The sequence below is a fragment of the Dendrobates tinctorius genome, unplaced genomic scaffold (genome assembly GCF_039654945.1).
Source record: "Dendrobates tinctorius isolate UK_male_01 unplaced genomic scaffold, ASM3965494v1 ptg000033l, whole genome shotgun sequence".
Taxonomy (NCBI): Eukaryota; Metazoa; Chordata; class Amphibia; order Anura; family Dendrobatidae; genus Dendrobates; species Dendrobates tinctorius.
The window spans coordinates 5813469-5836174 of NW_027361701.1; the positions used below are offsets into that span (position 1 = coordinate 5813469).

At 44.2% G+C, this 22706-nt stretch overlaps 1 protein-coding gene across 1 annotated transcript in view; it reads left to right on the forward strand.

Moving 5' to 3' along the window:
* Positions 1 to 22706, forward strand: part of LOC141087452 (retinoic acid-induced protein 3-like) — a 144746-nt gene that overhangs the window by 77459 nt on the left and 44581 nt on the right. Inside the window, exon 2 of the mRNA XM_073572980.1 lies at positions 11984 to 12923. Coding sequence (XP_073429081.1) covers positions 12017 to 12923 — 907 coding nt within the window. The 5' untranslated portion in view covers positions 11984 to 12016. The remainder of the gene's footprint in view (positions 1 to 11983; positions 12924 to 22706) is intronic.

Below are 22706 nucleotides of genomic sequence, written 5' to 3' on the forward strand. Positions count from 1 at the left end.
ATGACCAAGAGGACAAAGAACATGAAGACAACCACCTAGATGCAGAACAACAACAAGAGACAGAAGACCAAGAAGCAGAACAACCAAAAGCAGAAGAACATTAAGCATAAGACTAAAAATCAGAGCAAATGATATCTAAATTATAAGCAGAAGGAGACTAAGCAGTGTATGGGGTTGAGTCCGTTCCTCCTCTTGGTGCCCATGGAAAATGCCTGCTGCTGCAGGCCAAACTGAACGTGGACAAATCCTGCTGTAAATCTTTTGTGACAGGCAGAACGGAAGATGTAATCTTCAAACTTTTATAGATAACAACTACAGGAATGCCTGTCACAAATAAGAATATGATGAAGTAGAAGAAGAATAGGAAGAAGATGAAGAAGTAGAATATGAAGAATAATAATAGTTGAATAAGAAGAATATGAAGAATGTAAAAAAAAGAATAATAGGAAGAAGGTGAAGAAGAAGATGAATAAGGTGAAGAAGAAGTTGATGAAAAAGATGCTGCTGCTGAGGATGATGAAGGAGAAAGTGTGGGAGAAGTAAAAAAGAAGGTGAAGAGCATGGAAGTAGTGAAACATACATATCTGACAAAATATAAAAGAGGTTAACATAGTCAATATCTTTGTAACTCTGAACGTCTTTAAAAAAAAAAATAATTCCTGATATTCCATTTGATTGGGCTAAACCTCTATGGCTTTAATGTCTCCTACACCTCCCACAATACATTCTACATTGTTATTAGTTGTTTTTCTTCATGTAGAATTAACCTACAAGGAAAGAAAGGGTTTTTTTTAATTCCGATATTTCTGTCCCATTGACTTGAATGGGACTTCCGGGATTGGAATCGGCGATACCCGATACTTTTTGGATATCGGCCGATCCCATCCGATACAATATTTTTCAATATCGGGTTGTATCGCTCAACACTATAGCCTATCCTTATAATGGGTTTTCAATATCAGATCAGTGGGAGTACAACACGCGACACCCCTGTTGATCAACTGTTTTTGACAATTGTGATGACCGGATGTCATCAGTTGCTGAATAGAGCAACATAACTCCGTTATCTCTATAGTAGCCACAATCTAGTAGATACACCCTGATTTATTCTAATACTTGCGGATGTGTAATATTCGGCTGCGGCCACTATACAATTGAAGTTACTGTGTTTTTCGCTCCACAACAGAGCACATCCGGCTATGAACGGCTGATAGGCAGAGGTGCTGAGTGTTGCATTAGCACCAATTTGGTATTGATGATCTATCCTAAGGATAGTTCTTCAAGGAGGGGGTGCACGAGAAGGGTTCCATACCATTAAGTATATAAAAGTGCTCGGCACTCAAATAAAAAAATATATGTGCAAATTTTATTATGAGGGAATCCAAAAAGTACATTGTTAGGCTGAGTTCACACGTGGCGTTTTTTTCGCGTTTCCGCGGCGGTTTTAACCGCGCAATTTTGCCACGAAAACGCGAAAATTAAGCATCCCATGCATTCCTATGGGATTCCGCAATGCTGTGCTAATGCTGCGGTTTTTACCGCGGCGGAATCGCTTCGCGGTAAAAACCGCAGCATGCTCATTAATTTGCGGAATCGCGGCGATCCCGCACTCATAGGAATGCATTGTTCCGCTTACTTCCCGCATGTGGCTGTGCACACCATGCGGAAAGTAAGCAGAACATTTGCGGATGGTACCCACGGTCCGGAGGAGAGGAGACTGTCCTCCCGGCTTTGGGTACCATATCCCTGTAAAAAATAGAATTTAAAAATAAAAAATATTGTTATTCTCACCCTCCGACGTCCCGCGCAGCCTTCCCGCTTCTCTTCACGCTCTCGTTCCCAGTAGTCCTTTGCGAAAATGACCGCGATGGCGTCCGTGCTCGCTGGAACGCGAAGTCTCGCGGTCATTCGCGTGACGTCATCGCGAATTACCGTGAGACATCGCGATCCCGCGAGAACGGACGTCATCGCGGGCATTTTCGCAAAGGATTACTGGGAACGGATGCGCGGGACGTCAGAAGGTAAGAATAACACCATTTTTTATTATTTTTTACATTCTATCTTTTACTATTGATGCTGCATAGGTAGCCTCAGTAGTAAAAACCTGGTCACACTTGTCAAACACTATGTTTGACGAGTGTGACCAACCTGTCAATCAGTTCTCCAAGCGATGCTACAGATCGCTTGGAAAACGCTAGCATTCTGCAAGCTAATTACGCTTGCAAAATGCTAGCTTTTCCGCGATAAAATCGCGGGAATTTAAAATGCGATTTTCCCGCGGACTGGAATTCCGGAATTCTCGCGGTAATTTCCGCCAGAGTTCCGGTACGTATGCACTTAGCCTTAATGTTTAGGTCCCAAAATAAGGACCTTCATACGCACAGATATTTTTCTATTGCTGGATAGGCCATTAATATAAAAGTACTAGACAATCCCTTTACACTACTAAGCAAAAAGATAGTGAAAGAGCGTTAAAGAATGATAAAGACTATACTGCGTAAAATACAAGGCAGCAGAGTGTAACTGAAAACTCACTGTCAGAGAACGCAATAATAATCTGAAAATATGCTACGTAAATAACAAGAAGCTCACATGAACGCCTTTTCTCTACTTTATTTATGTTGGTAAAGCTAATGACAGATGACATGATGGATACAGTCAATTCTCATATGTCACGAGTTTAATCAAGTGAGAAGTGCAGCTCTGCCTTCAATAGGGTAATATAGGCAAATCCCAGTGTCGGGACGGCATTGATCCCAAGCCTGCAGGGGCGAACAGCACCATACCCGACAGTGCTGGGATCTCAGGTTTGCAGAGTTCAGACGATGACTTTTCTGCTTCTCATAGTGGTTGGTACAGAAAGGTCACAACTAGTGTTGAGTGATACCTTCCGATATTGGGAAATATCGGATCGGATTGGATCGGACCGATACCCAAAAAGTATCGGATATCGCCGATTCCGATACCGGAAACCAATGCAAGTCAATAGGACAGAAATATCGGAATAAAAATAAACCCTTTCTTTCCTTGTAGGTTAATTCTACATGAAGGAAAACAACTAAGAATAATGTAGAATGTATTGTGGAGGTGGAGGAGACATTAAAGGCATAGAGGTTTAGCCCAATCAAATGGAATTGCAGGAATAATTTTTTTCTTTTAAGAGGTTCGGAGTTACAAAGATATTGACTATGTTAGCCTTTTTTATATTTTGTCAGATATGTATGTTTCACTACTTTCATGCTCTTCACCTTCTTTTTTACTTCTCCCACACTTTCTCCTTCATGATCCTCAGCAGCAGCATCTTTTTCATCAACTTCTTCTTCACCTTATTCATCTTCTTCTTCTTCACCTTCTTCCTATTATTGTTTCTTTTTACATTATTCATATTCTTCTTATTCAACTATTATTCTTCTTCATATTCTACTTTTTCATCTTCTTCCTATTCTTCTTCTTCATCATATTCTTATTTGTGACAGGGTTCCTGTAGTTGTTATCTATAAAAGTTTGAAGATTACACCTTCCGTTCTGCCTGTCACAAAAGAGTTACAACAGGATTTGTCCGCGTTCAGTTTGGCCTGCAGCAGCAGGCATTTTCCAGGGGCACCACGAGGAGGAACGGACTCACCCCTATACACTGCTTAGTCTTCTTCTGCTTATAATTTAGATAATATCTTTTGCTTTGATTTTTAGTCTTATGCTTAATGTTCTTCTTTTTGTTCTTCTGCTCTTTGTTCTTCTGCTACTTGGTCTTCTTCCTCTTGTTGTTCTGTATCTTGGTGGTTGTCTTCATGTTCTTTGTCCTCTTGGTCATCTTCTTCAGGGTCATCTTTTTGGTCTTCTTTGGGGTGGTCTTCAGGGTCATTGTCAGGGAGATCCAGAGTGATTACCAAAAACCATTTCAAAAAGCTTGAACTTGGAAATGTAGCAGAAGGTACAAGAAGGCTGAGGAACTGGCGAGAACCAGCTGACGGTACTGGAACCCGGATGGGTAGCAGAAAGAGCAAGAGCCAATGGAACTACTGAGGACCAGCTGACGGTGCTGGAACCCGGAGGGGCAGCAGAAGGAACAAGAGCCAATGGCACAACTGTGGACCAGCTGACGGTGCTGCAACACGGTTACTAAGCAGGAGGTACCTGTGCTAGAAAGCACTACCAAGGACCAGCAGACGTTGCTGGAAATCGGATACCGAGAAGGAGGCACCTAAGCTAAAGGCACTGCCGAGAACCAGCTGACGGTGCTGGAACCCGGATGGGTAGCAGAAGGAACAAGAGCCAATGGAACTACCGAGGACTAGCTGATGGTACTGGAACCCGGTTACTAAGCAGGAGGTACCTGTGCCAGAAAGCACTACCAAGGACCAGGAGACGTTGCTGGAACTCGGATACCGAGGAGGCACCTAAGCCAAAGGCACTGCCGAGAACCAGCTGATGGTGCTGGAACCCGGATGGGTAGCAGAAGCTACAAGAGCCAATGGAACTACCGAGGACCAGCTGACGGTGCTGGAACCTGGAGGGGCAGCAGAAGGAACGAGAGCCAATGACACTACCAAGGAGCAGCTGATGGTGCTGGAACCTGGTTACTAAGCAGGAGGTACCTCTGCTAGAAAGCACTACCAAGGACCAGCAGACGTTGCTGGAACTCGGATACCGAGAAGGAGGCACCTAAGCCAAAGGCACTGCCGAGAACCAGCTGACGGTACTGGAACCTGGATGGGTGGCAGAAGGTAACCATGAAAAACAAAGTTGCAAGGCCACAAGCCGGCCGCAGTTACCGAAACCCACAGTGCAACAGGGGGTGCTTGTCCTATTGGCAATATGGAACCAGCCTTTATTGCCAGATCCTGCAGCCCACATAGGAAGCACCTAAACTGCAGGCTCCATAGAGTCGGCTAACCCGACCGCAACATGACAGGACAACGTATTGGTGGCAAAGTGACGTTGACACTACCCGGAAACAGCAGGCGTGCTGGAACCAGGCTGTGCAGGAAGAAGTACCCGTGCTAAAGACACTGCCAAGAATCAGCTGACGGTGCTGGAACCTGGATGGGTAGCAGAAGATACCCTTGAAAAACAAAGTTGCAAGGCTGCGAGCCGGCCGCAGTTACCGAAACCCTCAGTCCTACAGGGGTTGCTTGTCCTATTGGCACTACGGAACCAGCCTTTATTGCCAGATCTCGCAGCCCACATAGGAACCACCTAAACTGCAGGCACCATAGAGTCGGCTAACCCGACCGCAACACGACAGGACAAAGTTTTGGAGGCAAAGTGACGTTGACACTACCCAGAAACAGCTGTCGTGCTGGTACCAGGCTGGGCAGGAGGGAGTACTCTTGCCAAAGACACTGCCAGGAACCAGCTGGCGGTGTTGGAGCCCAGGGTCAATAGTACAAACATAGTGGAGGCAGAGGCCTAATTGGAGCAAATTTAAAATCAGTAGTAGTGTGAATGTGGACAGAGCAGGAGACATTGCCGGACACACAGCTGGGGAGCAGCTGACATTACTGAACCCCAATAATACTGGAGCCTATGTTGACTGTGCAGACGGCACTTCTGAGCAGCAACTGGCGGTGTTGGAGCCCAGGGTCAATAGTGCAAACATAGTGGAGGCAGAGGCCTAATTGGAGCAAGTTTAAAATCAGTAGTAGTGTGAATATGGACAGAGCAGGAAACATTGCCGGACACACAGCTGGGGAACAGCTGACATTACTGAACCACAATAACACTGGAGCCTATGTTGACTGTGCAGAAGGCACTTCTGAGAAGCAACTGGAGGTGTTGGAGCCCAGGGTCAATCATGGTGTAGGCTGAGGCCTAATTGGAGCAAGTTTACTATCTGATGTTGGGTGAATGTGGAGGGAGCAGGAGACATTGCCGGACACACAGCAGGGGAGCAGCTGGCGTTTCTGAACCCCACTAACACAGGAGCTAGTGTTTTTCTCTGTGCAGACGGCACTTCTGAGCAGCAACTGGCAGTGTTGGAGCCCAGGGTCAATCATGGTGTAAGCTGAGGCCTAATTTGAGCAAGTTTAACATCTGATGTTGGGTGAAAGTGGAGGGAGCAGCAGACATTGCTGGACACACAGCAGGAGAGCAGCTGGCGTTACTGAACCCCAATAACACAGGAGCTAGTATTTTTTTATGCAGACGGCACTTCTGAGCATCAACTGGCGGTGTTGGAGCCCAGGGATTACAGTTCAGGTGGTAGAAACATGAACACAATGGGAGACCTGGATACTGTTGCCAACCAATTATTTAATCTGGAAGAGGACTGGCAAATTCCGGCAAGATCCAGGCCTTGTTCATTTTCAGAAAAGTAAGCCGGTCAACAATATCGGAGGATAGTCGCATGCGACGGTCTGTAAGTACACCACCTGCGGCACTAAAGACGCGTTCCGATAATACACTAGCAGCAGGGCAAGCCAGCACCTCCAATGCATACTGGCTAAGCTCTGGCCATGTATCCAGCTTAGAGACCCAAAACTCAAAGGGGGAATAGCTGTCTGGGAGTACACTGAGAGGGCAAGACATGTAGTCTGTCACCATTTGACGGAAACGTTGCCTCCTGCTGACTGGAGCCGTCTGTGATGGTGTAGACATTTGTGACGGGCACACAAAACTTTGCCACATTTAGGCCATACTGGTCTTGCCTTGTGCTGAGGCGCTGCTTCTGCTCCCTCTTTGTGCAGATCTTCCTCCACGGCCTCGACGCACAGAGCTGCTTTGTAAAGCAATAGCAGCACTGCTCTCGGGTGGAATGGAAAACATGATGGAATGCACCAGTGTGTCTTGGTACTCCCACATTTTACGCTCCCGGCTCAATGGTGTTATGAGGCTTTGTAAGTTGTCCCGGTAGCAAGGATCTATGAGGGTGTACACCCAATAATCAGCCGTGTTGAGAATATGGGCGATGCGGCGGTCGTTTCTCAGGCACTGCAGCATGAAATCAGCCATGTGCTGCAGACTCCCAACTGGCCAATAAACGCTGTCCCCTGCTTGAGGAGTCATCTCTGCCTGCTCTGCATCACCCCACCCTCGCTCTACATACTGACTACTAGAGCATTGTGTACCTCCCTCCTCTGGAGAGATGTCTTCCTCCTCCATTGACTCCTCCTCATCCTCCTCACAAAGTGTCCCCTGCCTAGGCATTTGTGAGGAACCACGTTGCGCAGACTGTCCAGAAGCAGATGGCATTTGTGACTCCTCATCCTCAACCTCTTCCAAAACCTCCTCCCTTAGTGCTTGCAGTGTTTTTTGAAGTAGGCAGATAAGGGGGATAGTCATGCTGACTAGTGCATCATCTGCACTCTCCATCTGCGTGGAATCATCGAAGGCACGCAAAACGAGGCAGATGTCCTTCATAGAGGCCCACTCAGTGGTGGTGAAGTGTGAACGGCGCGCAGTGCGACTTGTTTGCGCCTGATGCAGCTGGTCCTCCATTACTGCTGCCTGCTGCTCACACAACCGCTCCAACATATGTAACGTTGAATTCCACCTGGTGGGTAGGTCACATATGATGCGATGTTCCGGAAGGTGGAATCGGCGCTGCAGAGCTGCAATGCGCGATCTTGCCATGCTGAAACGCCGCAAGTGAGCGCACTCTATGCGGACCTTGTGCAGCAGTGCATCAAGATCCGGATAGTCCCTCAAAAAACTCTGCACGACCAAGTTGAGCACATGTGCTAGACATGGGATGTGAGTGAGGTTGCCTAGGCCCAGAGCTGCCACCAGATTTCAGCCATTGTCAAACACTACCAAGCCTGGCTGGAGATTCGCTGGCACAAACCATACGTCACTCTCCTGCTTGAAGGCATTCCAGAGCTCCTGCGCTGTGTGGCTTTGATTCCCCAAAGAAATTAATTTCAGTACCGCCTGTTGACGTTTGGCCATGGCTGTGCTCATATCGGTCGTAACAGGTAAGCATTCACGGGTCCATGTGGAGGTAGACCGTGATGGCTCCTGCAGTGCTGATGAAGAAGAACTGGACTATGAGGAGGAGTCAATGTGTACAGACTGCATTCCTACAATCCTTGGAGTTGGCAGAAAACGTACAGCGCCACTCTCCAGATCTGTACCCGGCTCCACAACATTGACCCAATGGGCAGTGAGGGAAAGGTATCGTCCCTGTCCATGGTTACTGGTCCACGCATCGGTGGTCAGGTGGACCTTGCTACTGACGGCGTTTAGTAGCGCATGTTTAATTTTTCCCTCCACATGCTTTTGCAGGGCAGGGACGGCTTGCCTGCTGAAATAAAAGCGGCTGGGCACGTTGTATTGTGGGACTGCCAATGCCATGAAGTTACGGAAGGTGTCAGTCTCCACCAGCCTGAATGACAACATTTCAAGGGACAGTAGTTTTGCAATGCCAGCATTCAGAGCCTGTGCTCGGGGATGGTTTGCCGAGTATGGCCGCCTTTTCTCCCATGCCTGTGCTACCGATGGCTGTAGAGTGGCCTGGGAGTGTAAGGATGACAGGGAGCGTGGTGCTGTGGGTGTAATTTCACTGGGTCTCTGTACAACAGTGCCAGAGGTTCTTCCATGGCGATCCTGTGAGGAAGCCGAATCAGCTGTGTGTGAGCTGGAGGAAAAAGGCTGCAACACGAGCTGAAGAGGTGGTAGGTGGTGCTGTAGGTTGGCCTACGTCTTCTGTGTGTCTTTGTAACTCCACCCTGTGCTTGGTCTGCACATATTTGTGGTATTGAGGTTGCTGACACTTTTCCCTCTTTTGACTTTCTGATTACACAGCTTGCATTTGGAAGAGGAATGCTCCTAATGGGTGCCGAAGTGGAGGCTACAGGCAACCAAGTCTGCCCCCTCCCTCTCCCTCCTGTCTTGGCCATTCGGGGAATCACTGGTGCCCTCAGCAGGCACAGAATCCCCACTTCCTCTCCCTGCTGAAACTCCACGACCACGACCACGTGCCTTACTTCCTGCCTTCTTCATCTTGGTAGACTGATAAAGATAGGCAGAAAAGTATTAAGGGCTTAGTGTGCTTATTCCTGAACAGCTGCTAACAGGTATAAGAAACACTAATTTTAGAAAGTGTGGACTACACTTTAATATGAGCTAATGTGGCCTACACAACTGTAAAGTGGAGTGTTTGGTGAACTTTATTTACGTGTTTTTTTTTCAAAAAAACAAAAAGAATGTGACCAAAGATGTGAAAGGTCACAAACTTTTTGGAACTATTACAATGCAGGAAGGTAACCTACAATGCAATAGAAGAGGCTCCAAAAAATAGGCTAATACCAATCTGGCTGGGGCTGCAGGGCACAAGCCAGCATAAAGGCTCCTCTATCTTCTCCTATATAGTGTTTGCAACCAATCTAGCTGGATACGGATGGAAGCACACTAATAGGAGAAGTTCAGGAACAATAAGCAGCACTACAGCAAAAAAGGACAATGTATGAGGCTGTGACGCACGCTGAGCGTACTACAACCAGAGGTGGTGCAGGACACACTACAGTGGGAGCTGCACTCACACACAGAGACCTCACAGACAGCCGTGAACAGTGCAGAGAACTGTGCACTAGCACTGAAAGGCTGCAGAAAGGCTCCGCTATCTACTCCTATATAGTGTTTGCAACCAATGTAGATGGATACGGATGGAAGCACACTAATAGGAGAAATCAGGAAAAATGAGCAGCAATAAAAAAAATATATATATATGTATGAGGCAGTGACGCATGCTGAGCGGACTACAACCAGAGGTGGCTGCAGAACACACTACAACGTGAGCTGCACTCACACACACAGACCTTGCAGACAGCTGTGAACAGGGCTGCAAGGCAAAAGAAAGCTTCACACAGCGGTTGCTAAAGTAGCCTTGGTAAAGCACAATATAGCAAATCGCTATCTCTAACTGTCCCTCAGAGTCAGAAAAGCAGCGTCCTTTCCCTAACTGAATTCACAGCAGAGTGAACCCAAAATGGCGGAGGCGGCTTTTATAGTGCATCATGACATCATTTCAGCAGCCAATCACAGCCATGCCATTAGTTAACATGCCTACATGCCTAACAGGATGTGCTCACACTTCTTAGGATTCCTCATTGGCTGAATCAAAATCAAACTGGCTCATAGCATTATGGGAACTTCCGATTCCGGTATTCGATATGCAAAAAGTATCGGAACTCAGTATCGGAATTCCGATACCGCGAATATCGGCTGATACCCGATATTTGCAGTATCGGAATGCTCAACACTAGTCACAACTGGTTCAGTGATAAAGAAAACAATCTGATTATAATCACATAATTGTCAGTGGAATATCCTCAGGTCACAGTTACCCGTGGGGTCAGTTTTGGAACTGTTTTAATTTTTGCAAATCTGGTGACTTTTATTTATTAGGCTACTCCAAAAATATTTTAGTTATTTTTTTAAGAATATGTTTCCTTTAATTCTGCTTATTTACTATTTATATTACTCTTTCCTGAACAAGCGATTCTTCATCTTTGCATTTTTTTTCTTGCCCTTCTTCCATCAATTATAACTTTATTTGTTCTTTTAGATTTTTTTTATTATCAATTTAACATTTTTCATTTTATCTTCAATTTTTTTTGATGGACAAGTAAATATTTTTTTCTATTATTAAAGTAAGGACATTTGTAAAAAGAAAAAAAATTGTCTCGCCCTTAATTTTTTTTCTGTGTAGCTAGGTGAGGGCTTCACATTTTTATCAATACCATTTTGGGAACATACGATACTTTAATAGCATTTCTTATGGAGGTGCTACAAATTAAAAACAACAATATCTAATTTCCATTTTTTTGTCTTTGTTATTCACCATTTAGGCTAACTAATGTTATACTTTGATAGACTGGACTTTTATAGATGAGGTGATATTTTGTTCTTTGTTATTGATTTTTCTTTATATATATATATATATATATAATAATAATAATTATATACAGTATACTGTGTATGTATATACTGTATATATATATATACATACACAGTATATATAATTATTATTATTATAGCGCCATTTATTCCATGGCGCTTTAAATGTGAGAAGGGGTATACATAATAAAAAACAAGAGCAATAATCTTAAACAATACAAGTATATATATTAAACATTTTTCCATAATGACTGTAGTATACTTTATTTTTGTTTGTAAAGAACTATTTCTGAAAATTAACAGTTGAAAAAATTGAAAAAAAATGTTTTCTATTACTTTTAATCTATTTAGAGGACTTGTACCTTCTTGATCTCTTGTTCTATATATTGTAATACTGGTATATTGGAGTATATAGGCAAACTGATATTCTCCTATGAAGCCCAGCTACTTGCCTGGCTTTATAGGGAGAGTAAGATGACATCCATGGTTCCCCTCCTATCTGCACCCAATAATCATGTTGTATGGGGGGCTGTGGGAACCGGTGCATGAGCAATTGCACCATTTACATGCGAGTATCAGTGATGGACAGCATCATTAGGTGGTTAAGCAGCAGTGATTAGAGCAAACTTTGGTCACTGCTGTTACAGGAAGATATTGGCTGTGTAGTGCCTACCCAGCTTATGCATCGTCCCATGATATAAATGTATCTAGATCATGACTTTAGCGCTTTTTGCTTAACATGTTGTATTAGCACAGACTTTGGTGGCACATAGCGGTAATATGGCACCGATATCTGATTAGTGGAGGTACGTTCCTCTAGGATACCCCGCAGGGAGCTAGATAATAACATGGGAAGACCATGAGTAGTCCTGTGCCACTATATCCTTTGTTGGGTCTCATGGCTTTCTCCTGATGGCCACAAGGTTAGTTATTGATTCCCATGAGCTGACCATGCTGTCTCCAGTGGGGACATCATACCAATGTCTGTACTAAGACAATGACTTCAATGCGTGTATCCTAAACACTGTGTTATTATTTGTTTTATGACTTCTGAATCCTACATACAGTAGCATAAATATAGGTATTTTGTTTAGCGGTAAAGTTTTCATGTTTTTACTAATTATAACATTTCTTTTTTTCTTGACAGTCTCTGGCAGACCTGGTACAGGCGTAAAACAAGATGTCTTGCAATGTTGATAGCGACTATATATTTTTGTGCAGTGCACAGGATGCATGGGGCATTGTGCTGGAAACGCTGGCTGCAGCAGGAGTTCTGTTCACTATCGCTCTCATGCTAGCACTTCTTATTATGGTGCCAAGAATTTGTGACAATGCCAAACGGGCTTTGGTGCCTATTCAGTTCATCTTTCTTATCGGCACGCTTGGAATCTTCGGTCTTACATTTGCCTTCATCATCAAACTTAACGCACAGACTTGCCCAACGCGTTTCTTTCTTTTTGGAGTGCTATTTGCCATCTGTTTTTCTTGCCTTTTAGTGCACGCTAGTAAATTAGTGAGACTGGTTAGGGGTGGACTGGGTATGTCATGGTGGGTGATGCTGATCACACTCATTTCCCTGTCACTTGTACAAATTATTATAGCTATTCTGTATGTAGCAATCTATCTGGGAAGAAATATGAATCAATGCAATCCGGACACGGCAAATCTTCCGGCACGTAACCTTGACTTTGTGCTTATACTTATCTATGTTTTGGCATTGATGGCTGTCACTTTTCTCATATCAATGATAGCTATGTGTGGACTTTGTACGTACTGGAAACGACACAGTGTCCATATTTATGTAACAATGTTTTTCTCAATTGGCATTTGGGTAGCTTGGATTTCTATGTTGTTAAGAGGGAATATATCTTTAGGAACTAATCCTCAGTGGGATGACCCCGTGAGAGCCATTGCTTTAGTTGCCAATGGATGGGTTTTCCTCATTATGTACATGGTCCCCGAGCTTTGTTTGATGACACGACAACAATCAAATTGTACCAAACCGTGTAACCAGTCACAACCACATCTTCTGCGGCAAACTGTCGGAGTGGACAATCGAGTATTCTGTCAAGATGATATATCCCAAGGTAAGTTTACACATAGATATGAGCTATTTTCTAGCGCTAAGGAGATTATTGTTTTTTCTAGGTTTTGGATAATAATACTTTCATTTCTTTATATTTTTACATTACCTGATGCTGAGGTGCAATGTTGTAGATAGATTTTCTCTTTAATTATGATTACCTTGACAATAATGTGAGAGCAGGAAAGTGAACAAAATTGAGTTGTATGTGGAGCCAATACATTAAAATGGGTGTACGCACAGGCCTTTTTTACAAAAAATGTGTATAGTATCGGATCATTAAGCCAAAGTGTCCAATCATTGTGCAAAGCAGGCATGGTGCGATTTCAGGGACACATTGCTTTTTGTCATTTATCAAATCTTTTACAACCTTAAAGTGATTGTTTTTTAACAGTATATCCTCCCATGGGAGAAATAGGAAAGTAATAAAAGACAAGCGATCTTAAAATTAATCATAACTACAAAAAAAGTATACATTTATATGTAAGAATAATTCTATGTCTTTGGAAGGTTGCTCCAAAATGATGTTCATTTGTAAAAGGTCCTTTACCAACTGTTAGAAAAAATAACCTCATAAAACTACAAAGTACATTTTATGTAATATCTAATACTAGCTGAAGAGCCCGGCGCTGTCCGGGCATAGTAACTAACTACGGTTAGTTATAACAAATTATAATGATTATATCTATCTATATATATATAAAGCTGAGTGTATAGCCCCGCCCACTCTGCATAGCCACATTCGCTATAATATCCCACATCATCCCGTCAGCCAGAGCTACTGGACTTCTACCCCTAATATCCCACATCATCACGTCAGCCAGAGCCACCAGACTACTACCCCTAATATCCCACATCGTCCCGTCAGAGCCACCAGACTACTAGCCCTAATATCCCACATCATCCCGTCAGCCAGAGCCACCAGACTACTACCCCTAATATCCCACATCGTCCCGTCAGCCAGAGCCACCGGACTACTACCCCTAATATCCCACATCATCCCATCAGCCAGAGCTACTGGACTATTACCCCTAATATCCCCACATCGTCCCATCAGCCAGAGCCACCAGACTACTACCTGTTATGAATGGGTCACCGTGAAGAAAAAAGCAAACAAGCTAAGCCACAGAAAACCAGAGTGGTTGGTAACTATGCAGATTGCAGATCCCTGATCTTACCACACAACTAGCAGTAGCCGTAGAGCATGCCTACGATGAACCTAGACGCCTCGTCACGGCCGGAGGACTACATAAGCCTAAAGCAAGAAAAGGGAAAACTAACTGCCCCAGAGCAGACCCCAAAGGAATAGATAGCCCCCACACATGTATTGACGGTGAAACAAGATGAAGGCACAAACACAGGCAGGAAAATAGGCTGAGCAAATGATGGGGCCCAAACTAACTAGACAGGAAAGGAAAGGGAAGACACTATCTGCAACCTGCAAAAAACCCTACAAAAATAATGTCCAACACTTCTGATAGCAAAATTAACCCTGAAGTCACTAGACTTCTCCCACTATATTAGCACTCTGAAATATTCTGAGACAGAGCAAAAAGAGACCGAACTAATAAGGGACAAAAAGCCAATTGGCAAAATGCTGATAAATAAGAGTGGAAATTCAGCTCAGCCCCCAGCCGGGGCTGGCAGACCACACGAAAAACTGAATAGACCAACAAAATCAAGTGTGAACATTAGCAAAAAAACTTAGCTTTAGATGACTGGAACAGAGCTGAAAACCAAGAGCTGACAAGCCAAAAGGAATCACCAGCAACTGAATAGGGCATTGGCTGTCTTAAATCCAATCTGAGAATCCTGAGATCCAATCGTCATCCTCATTCTCAGGTGGCAGATCTCCACCAATCAAACCAGCCGCACCACCTCCCGTCACCACCAGAGGGAGTCCAGAAGGGGAACTGACAACTGGTGAGAATGAACTCACAAAAGTACCCCCCCTTGAGGAGGGGTCACCGAACCCTCATGCACGCCACCAGGCTGATCAGGATGGGCCCGGTGAAAAGCACAAACCAATCTATTGGCATGAATATCGGAGGCAGAGACCCAAGAATTATCCTCCTGACCATAACCCTTCCATTTGACCAAATACTGGAGTCTCCGTCTAACCAAACAAGAATCCAATATTTTCTCTACCTCATATTCCACATTGCCTTCAACCAACACAGGGTCAGGAGGTGCTGCCAAAGGAACCACTGGCTCAACAAACCTCTTCAACAGAGATTTGTGAAATACGTTATGGATCTTGACCATAACTGGAAGAGCCAATCGAAACGAAACAGGATTAAGAATTTCCAAAATCTTATAAGGACCAATAAATCTTGGCTTAAATTTAGGAGATGCAACCTTCATAGAAATATTCTTAGACGACAACCAAACCATATCACCCACTTTAAACCGGGGACCAATGGTCGTATGCCGGTTGGAAAATCGTTGGGCCTTTTCCTGAGAAAGTGACAACTTATCCACCACTTGGTTCCATATCCACTGCATTCTCTTAACCACAGTGTCCACACCTGGGCAGGACGAAGACTCCACTTGCCCTGAAGAGAACCGAGGATGAAACCCAAAATTACAGAGAAAGGGTCACATCAAAGTGGCAGAACTAGCTCTATTGTTCAGCGCGAATTCGGCCAAAGGCAAAAATGAGACCCAATCATCCTGATCAGCAGATATAAAGCATCTCAAATAAGACTCCAAGGTCTGGTTTGTTCTCTCAGTCTGTCCATTGGTCTGGGGATGAAACGTGGAGGAGAAGGATAACTGAACTCCCAGATTGGAACAAAAGGCTTTCCAGAATCTGGAAACAAACTGGATTCCTCTGTCGGACACAATGTTCTCAGGAATCCCATGTAACTGAACCACCTGTTGTAAAAACAAGGGCACCAACTCAGCAGAAGATGGCAACTTTGGGAGTGGTACAAGATGGACCATCTTCGAAAATCTATCACAAATCACCCAGATAACAGTCATTCTCTGAGAGACAGTAAGATCAGAAATAAAATCCATTGAGATATGGGTCCATGGCCTCTTGGGCGCTGGCAAGGGCATCAGCAACCTACTAGAACGAGAATAGGGTTTAGACTGAGAACAAGTCCCACAGGACTGTACAAAATTCCTGACGTCACGAGATAAGGCAGGCCACCCAAAAGACCGACTCACCAAATCTCTGGTACCAAAAATACCTGGATGACCAGCCAATGCGGAGCAATGAATTTCAGACATCACTCTCTTTCTCCACTGGTCAGGAACATACAATTTTCCCATAGGGCAACACTCAGGTTTATCCTCCTGAAATTCCTCCAGGGCGCGTCTCAAATCGGGCAAAATGGCAGAAAGAACTACCACCTCACCTAGGATGGTAGTAGGCTCGGTCACACTAAGAGAATCGGCAAAGAAACTCCTAGAAAGGGCATCTGGAAGAAAGTGCCCGGAAGAAAAGAGAATACAAAATTAAAACGTGTGAAAAACAAGGCCCATCCAGCCTGTCTAGGATTCAAACGTTTGGCCGACTCCAGATAAATCAAATTCTTGTGATCGGTGAGGATCACAACTTGATGTCTAGCTCCCTCCAACCAATGTCTCCACTTCTCAAATGCCCACTTCATGGCCAACAATTCCCGATTCCCCAAGTCATAGTTGCATTCAGATGGGGAGAACTTTCGAGAAAAGAAGGCACAGGGTTTCATCTTAGAGGTCACAGGGTCTTTTTGGGACAAAACAGCTCCTGCACCAATCTCAGAAGCATCTACCTCCACCTGAAATGGAAGTGAGACATCAGGTTGCCATAAAACTGGAGCTGAAGTAAATCTCTGCTTAAGCTCCTGAAATGCTGAGATAGCCTCAGGAGACCAATTCAGCACATCAGCGCCCTTCTTGGTCAGATCAGTCAATGGTTTGACAATACCAGAAAAATTACCTATAAATTTACGATAGAAATTAGCAAAACCCAAAAACTTCTGGAGGGCCTTCAAAGAAGTAGGCTGAACCCAATCATAAATGGCCTGTACCTTGGCCGGGTCCATTTCAATAGTCGATGGAGATTAGATAAATCCCAAAAATGAAATCCTCTGTACACGAAAGAGGCATTAAGATCCCTTAACAAACAGGGAATTCTCTCTCAAAATCCGGAACACAGTCCGGACGTGTTCCACATGAGAATCCCAATCCCTGGAAAAGATCAAAATATCATCCAGATAGATGATCAAAAACTTATCCACAAAGTCACGGAAAATATCATTCATAAAGGACTGGAAGACAGAAGGGGCATTAGTGAGCCCAAAAGGCATCACCAGGTACTCAAAATGTCCCTCCGGAGTATTAAACGCCGTCTTCCATTCATCCCCGTGCTTGATGCGAATAAGATTATACGCCCCCCTGAGGTCAAGCTTAGTAAACCAGCAGGCACTCAACTCTGGAGAATAAATCAGACATCAGAGGTAACGGGTACTGATATTTAACCGTCATCTTGTTAAGGGAACGATAATTAATACACGGTCTTAATGAACCATCTTTCTTGGCCACAAAAAAAACCCCAGCACCTAAAGCTGACGAGGATGGTCTAATATGACCCTTTTCCAATGACTCCTTAATATAGGATCGCATAGCATCATGTTCGGGTACTGATAAGTTGGAAAGCCGACCCTTGGGAAATTTACACCCAGGCATCAACTCAATTGCACAGTCATAACTCCTATGAGGAGGCAAAGACGCAGACTTGCTCTCACTAAATACATCAGAAAAATCGGCTAGATAATCAGGAATATCATGAGACTGAGGAGAGTTAGATAAAACAGGAGCGTCCCTAAGAACACACTGACAACCCCAACTCACCACAGACCCAGATTTCCAATCCAAAACTGGATTATGAGTTTGCAACCAAGGAAAACCCAGAAAAATAGTATCATGCAAATTATGCAGCACTAAAAATTTACAATTTTCTTGGTGGTCAGGGGCAACCCGCATCATCACCTGGGTCCAAAACTGAGGTTTATTCTCCGCCAAAGGAGTAGCATCAATAGCCCTCAAAAGAATAGGCATCCGCATAGGCGTCATGGAAAAACCACAACGTTTAGCAAAGTCCAAATCCATCAGATTCAACGCTGCTCCTGTGCAAACGTGTGCAAAACGTTTCTCTCGTTTTGGGCAGACAGAAATAATATGAGAGACGTCTCCACAGAAAAAACACAGCTTATTACGCCTTCTAAACTCCTGACGTAGCGCCCTAGACAAAACTCTATCACATTGCATAGGTTCAGACATTTGTCCAAAAGGTGGCAACTCCTCTCGTGTAGTTTTGCGTTCACGTAAACGCCGATCAATTTGAATGGCTAATGACATAGAATCGTCAAGACCAGAGGGAACAGGAAATCCCACCATAGTATCTTTTACGGTTTCTGACAAACCCTTCCGAAAGAGAGCTGCCAAGGCACCATCATTCCAGGTAGTAAGGACCGCCCACTTTTGGAATTTTTGACAGTATAACTCAGCAGAATCCTGACCCTGGTTCAATGCCAATAGGGCTTTCTCAGCTTGATCAATAGCATTAGGTTCATCATACAACAACCCCAAGGCTTGAAAAAATGCATCCACATTAGTCAGAATAGGATCTTCAGGTATCAAAGAAAGCGCCCAATCCTGGGGATCGCCGCGCAGCAAAGAGAGGACAATTTTAACCTGCTGTGCAGAGCTCCCCGATGAATTAGGCTTCAAGGCAAGAAATAATTTACAATTATTCTTAAATTTCAAAAATTTAGACCGATCCCCAAAAAACACATCAAGAGTAGGGATCCTTGGTTCAGCAGCATGTGAATGAGCGAGATAGGTGGAAATTCCCCGCACTTCAGCAGTGAGCTGCTCCACACGATCAGACAATTGCTTAATCTGCATTCTAAAAAAAGAAAAAATCTTCCTACGGCCCCAGAGAAAAAGAGGAAAAAATATACATATAAAAAAAAAATTCTGACACTTTTTTTTTTTTTTTTTACAATTCTTTCCTGCTTTTGAGTACCCTAGAATCTGCGGTATGGCTGGTGATTCTGCTATGAATGGGTCACCGTGGAGAAAAAAGCAAACAAGCTAAGCCACAGAAAACCAGAGTGATTGGTAACTATGCAGATTGCAGATCCCTTATCTTACCACACAACTAGCAGTAGCCGTGGAGCATGCCTACGATGAACCTAGACACCTTGTCACGGCTGGAGGACTGCATAAGCCTAAAGCAAGAAAAGAGAAAACTAACTGCCCCAGAGCAGACCCCAAAGGAATAGATAGCCCCCACACATGTATTGACGGTGAAACAAAATGAAGGCACAAACACAGGCAGGAAAATAAGCTGAGCAAATGATGGGGCCCAAACTAACTAGACAGGAAAGGAAAGGGAAGACACTATCTGCAACCTGCAAAAAACCCTACAAAAATAATGTCCAACACTTCTGATAGCAAAATTAACCCTGAAGTCACTAGACTTCTCCCACTATATCAGCACTCTGAAATATTCTGAGACAGAGCAAAAAGAGACCGAACTAATAAGGGACAAAAAGCCAATTGGCAAAATACTGATAAATAAGAGTGGAAATTCAGCTCAGCCCCCAGCCGGGGCTGGCAGACCACACGAAAAACTGAATAGACCAACAAAATCAAGTGTGAACATTAGCAGAAAAACTTAGCTTTAGATGACTGGAACAGAGCTGAAAACCAAGAGCTGACAAGCCAGAAGGGATCACCAGCAACTGAATAGGGCGTCGGCTGTCTTAAATCCAATCTGAGAATCCTGAGATCCAATCGTCATCCTCATTCTTAGGTGGCAGATCTCCACCGATCAAACCAGCCCACCACCTCCCGTCCCCACCAGAGGGAGTCCAGAAGGGGAACTCACAACTGGTGAGAATGAACTCACAACAACTACCCCTAATATCCCACATCATCCCGTCAGCCAGAGCTACTGGACTACTACCCCTAATATCCCACTTCGTCCCATCAGCCAGAGCCACCAGACTACTACCCCTAATATCCCACATCATCCCGTCAGCCAGAGCTTCTGGACTACTACCCCTAATATTCCACATCGTCACGTCAGCTAGAGCCACCAGACTACTACCCCTAATATCCCACATCATCCCGCCAGCCAGAGCCACCGGACTACTAATATCCCACATCATCCCGTCAGCCAGAGCCACCGGACTACTATCCCTAATATCCCACATCGTCCCGTCAGCCAGAGCCACCGGACTACTACCCCTAATATCCCACATTGTCCCGTCAGCCAGAGCCACTGGACTACTAATATCCCACATCGTCCCGTCAGCCAGAGCCACCGGACTACTAATATCCCACATCATCCCATCAGCCAGAGCCACCAGACTACTACCCATAATATCCCACATTGTCCCGTCAGACAGAGCCACCGGACTACTACCCCTAATATCCCACATCATCCCGTCAGCCTGGGGTGAGAATCAGAGTGCTGAGGAATTTACCCTAACTTCCATACCGAAGATCCCTGTAAGAGGGGCCTGGGGTCAGAAACAGAGCACTGAGTGGATTTTCCGACTTCCATACCAATGATCCCTTTAATAGAAGCCTGGGGTGAGAATCAGAGCGCTGAAGGATTTACCCTAACTTCCATACCGGAGATCCCTTTAAGAGAGGCATGGGATCAGTACCAAAGCGCAGAGTGGATTTGCCCTCACTTCCATACTGGGGATCCCTTTAAGAGAGGCCTGGGGTCAGAACCAGAGCACTGAGTGGAATTGCCCTAACTTCCATACCGTAGATCCCTTTAAGAGAGGCCTGGAATCAGAACCAGAGCGTTGAGTGGATTTGCGCAGACTTGCATACCAATGATCCCATTAATAGAATCCTGGGGTCAGATTCAGAGTGCTGAGGGATTTGCCCTAACTTCCATACAGGAGATCCCTTTAAGAGAGCCTGGGGTCAGTACCAGAGCATTTGAAGGCAATTGCCCTGACTTCCATACTGAGTATCCCTTTAATAGAAGCCTGGGGTCAGAATCAGAGCGCTGAGGGATTTGCCCTGACTTCCATACCGGAGATCCCTTTAAGAGAGGCCTGGAGTCAGTACCAAAATGCTGGATGGATTTGCCCTGACTTCCATACCAATGATCCCTTTAAGAGAGGCCTGGGGTCAGCATCAGAGCGCTGGATGGATTTGCCCTGACTTCCATTCCAATGATCCCTTTAAGAGAGGCCTGGGGTCAGCATCAGAGCGCTGGATGTATTTGCCCTGACTTCCATACCAATGATCCCTTTAATAGAAGCCTGGGGTCAGTATCAGAGCGCTGAGGGATTTGCCCTAACTTCCATACCAATGATCCCTTTAAGAGGGAAGATATGCCTATGGGATGGAGGATGTGTGATAGGTATACGGGCATGGAAGGGGTGATTCATTTCTGTCATGCGCTCTCTGCTCCTTTTTGGGGGCAGACAATGGCTGTGAGCTTATATTTCCGGGAATGCTAGATTTCTTCCACCATGTCAGTGTCTGCTGAGGTGTTTTCTGGAGAGGGAAAACTGTTGCTCATAGCAACCAAAACAGCTCTGGTGAAATGAAAGATGCTTAGTGATTTGTTGCAAGGAAAACTGTTGATCATAACAACCAATCACAGCTCATCTTCTTTTACACAGCTCTGAGAGAAAAAGTATAACCACCTTTATAAAAGCAGAAGTTTTGACCGTTTGCTTGTCTGGAACATTTAGATGTGTTAACACAAGTGGGGAAAACCTTCAGCAGTAAAGAAACAACTGATGTTTTGCAGCCACAGGACTTAGGCATTTTGCAGTCTTTGAGTTAGTTAGCCATGAACTCTTCTGTATACCAAAGTATTTAAGAGTCATATGTGAGGGAAATTGTGCTGAGCTGTGAGGACAAGGTGAAAGCTAAGCCAGCCATTCTGATTTATCATCAAAATTTATAATACTTTAGTGCTGTAAAATTCACTAGAAATCTCTAACTGAGGTGCACAGCACTTGTAAAATGTGCCTAATTTATTAAGTGGCATGATGAATTAGGTGCAAAAACTACTCCACCACATCCCATACCATTGTGTATAATGCCAGTCTTAAAGAAGCACTCCCAACAAAGTTTTTATCCTCTTAATATATTGCAATCATCATATTATATGGCAATATGTACTTTTGCTCATTTTGTCCTTGTACCCAGTTAATTCTGTTTTCCATAGGTCTATGACATCATATGATTAAAAACAGGCTAGTTCAATCCTTCTAAGCTTTATGTAGAACCAGAAAGTCTATATTCCTTGCATGAGTCATTATTGGAACTACAATTCTACATCACTGCAAAGTCCTTGGCAGCCCAGCTCCACTTCAACTCCTGACCCAGCTTCTCCACTCCTTTCTCCTGCCAGGGACTTTGCAGTGATTTAGAATTGTAGTTCTAATCATGACATAGAGCTTAGAAGGATTGAGCTATTCTGTTTTTAATCCTGTGATGTCATAGACCTAATGGAAAACAGAAGAATTAGCTGAGTAGAGCAATTGTAAATACACATTACCATGTAATATGATGACTGCAATATTGTAAGAGGATAAAAACCTTAATGGGAGTGCTTCTTTAATGAAGGGGGCCCTTTAAGTTTTGCTTTTTTTTTATTAAGAAATTCGGTGTTATGATCTTCTCATAAGTATCTATAATTTATTAGATTATTTTGACTGAATTTACCCTTTATAAACACTTTTCCATTGTGAATATATTAGTTTTAATTATTGAGGTTTCGCAGTGATACCCATTGCGAAAT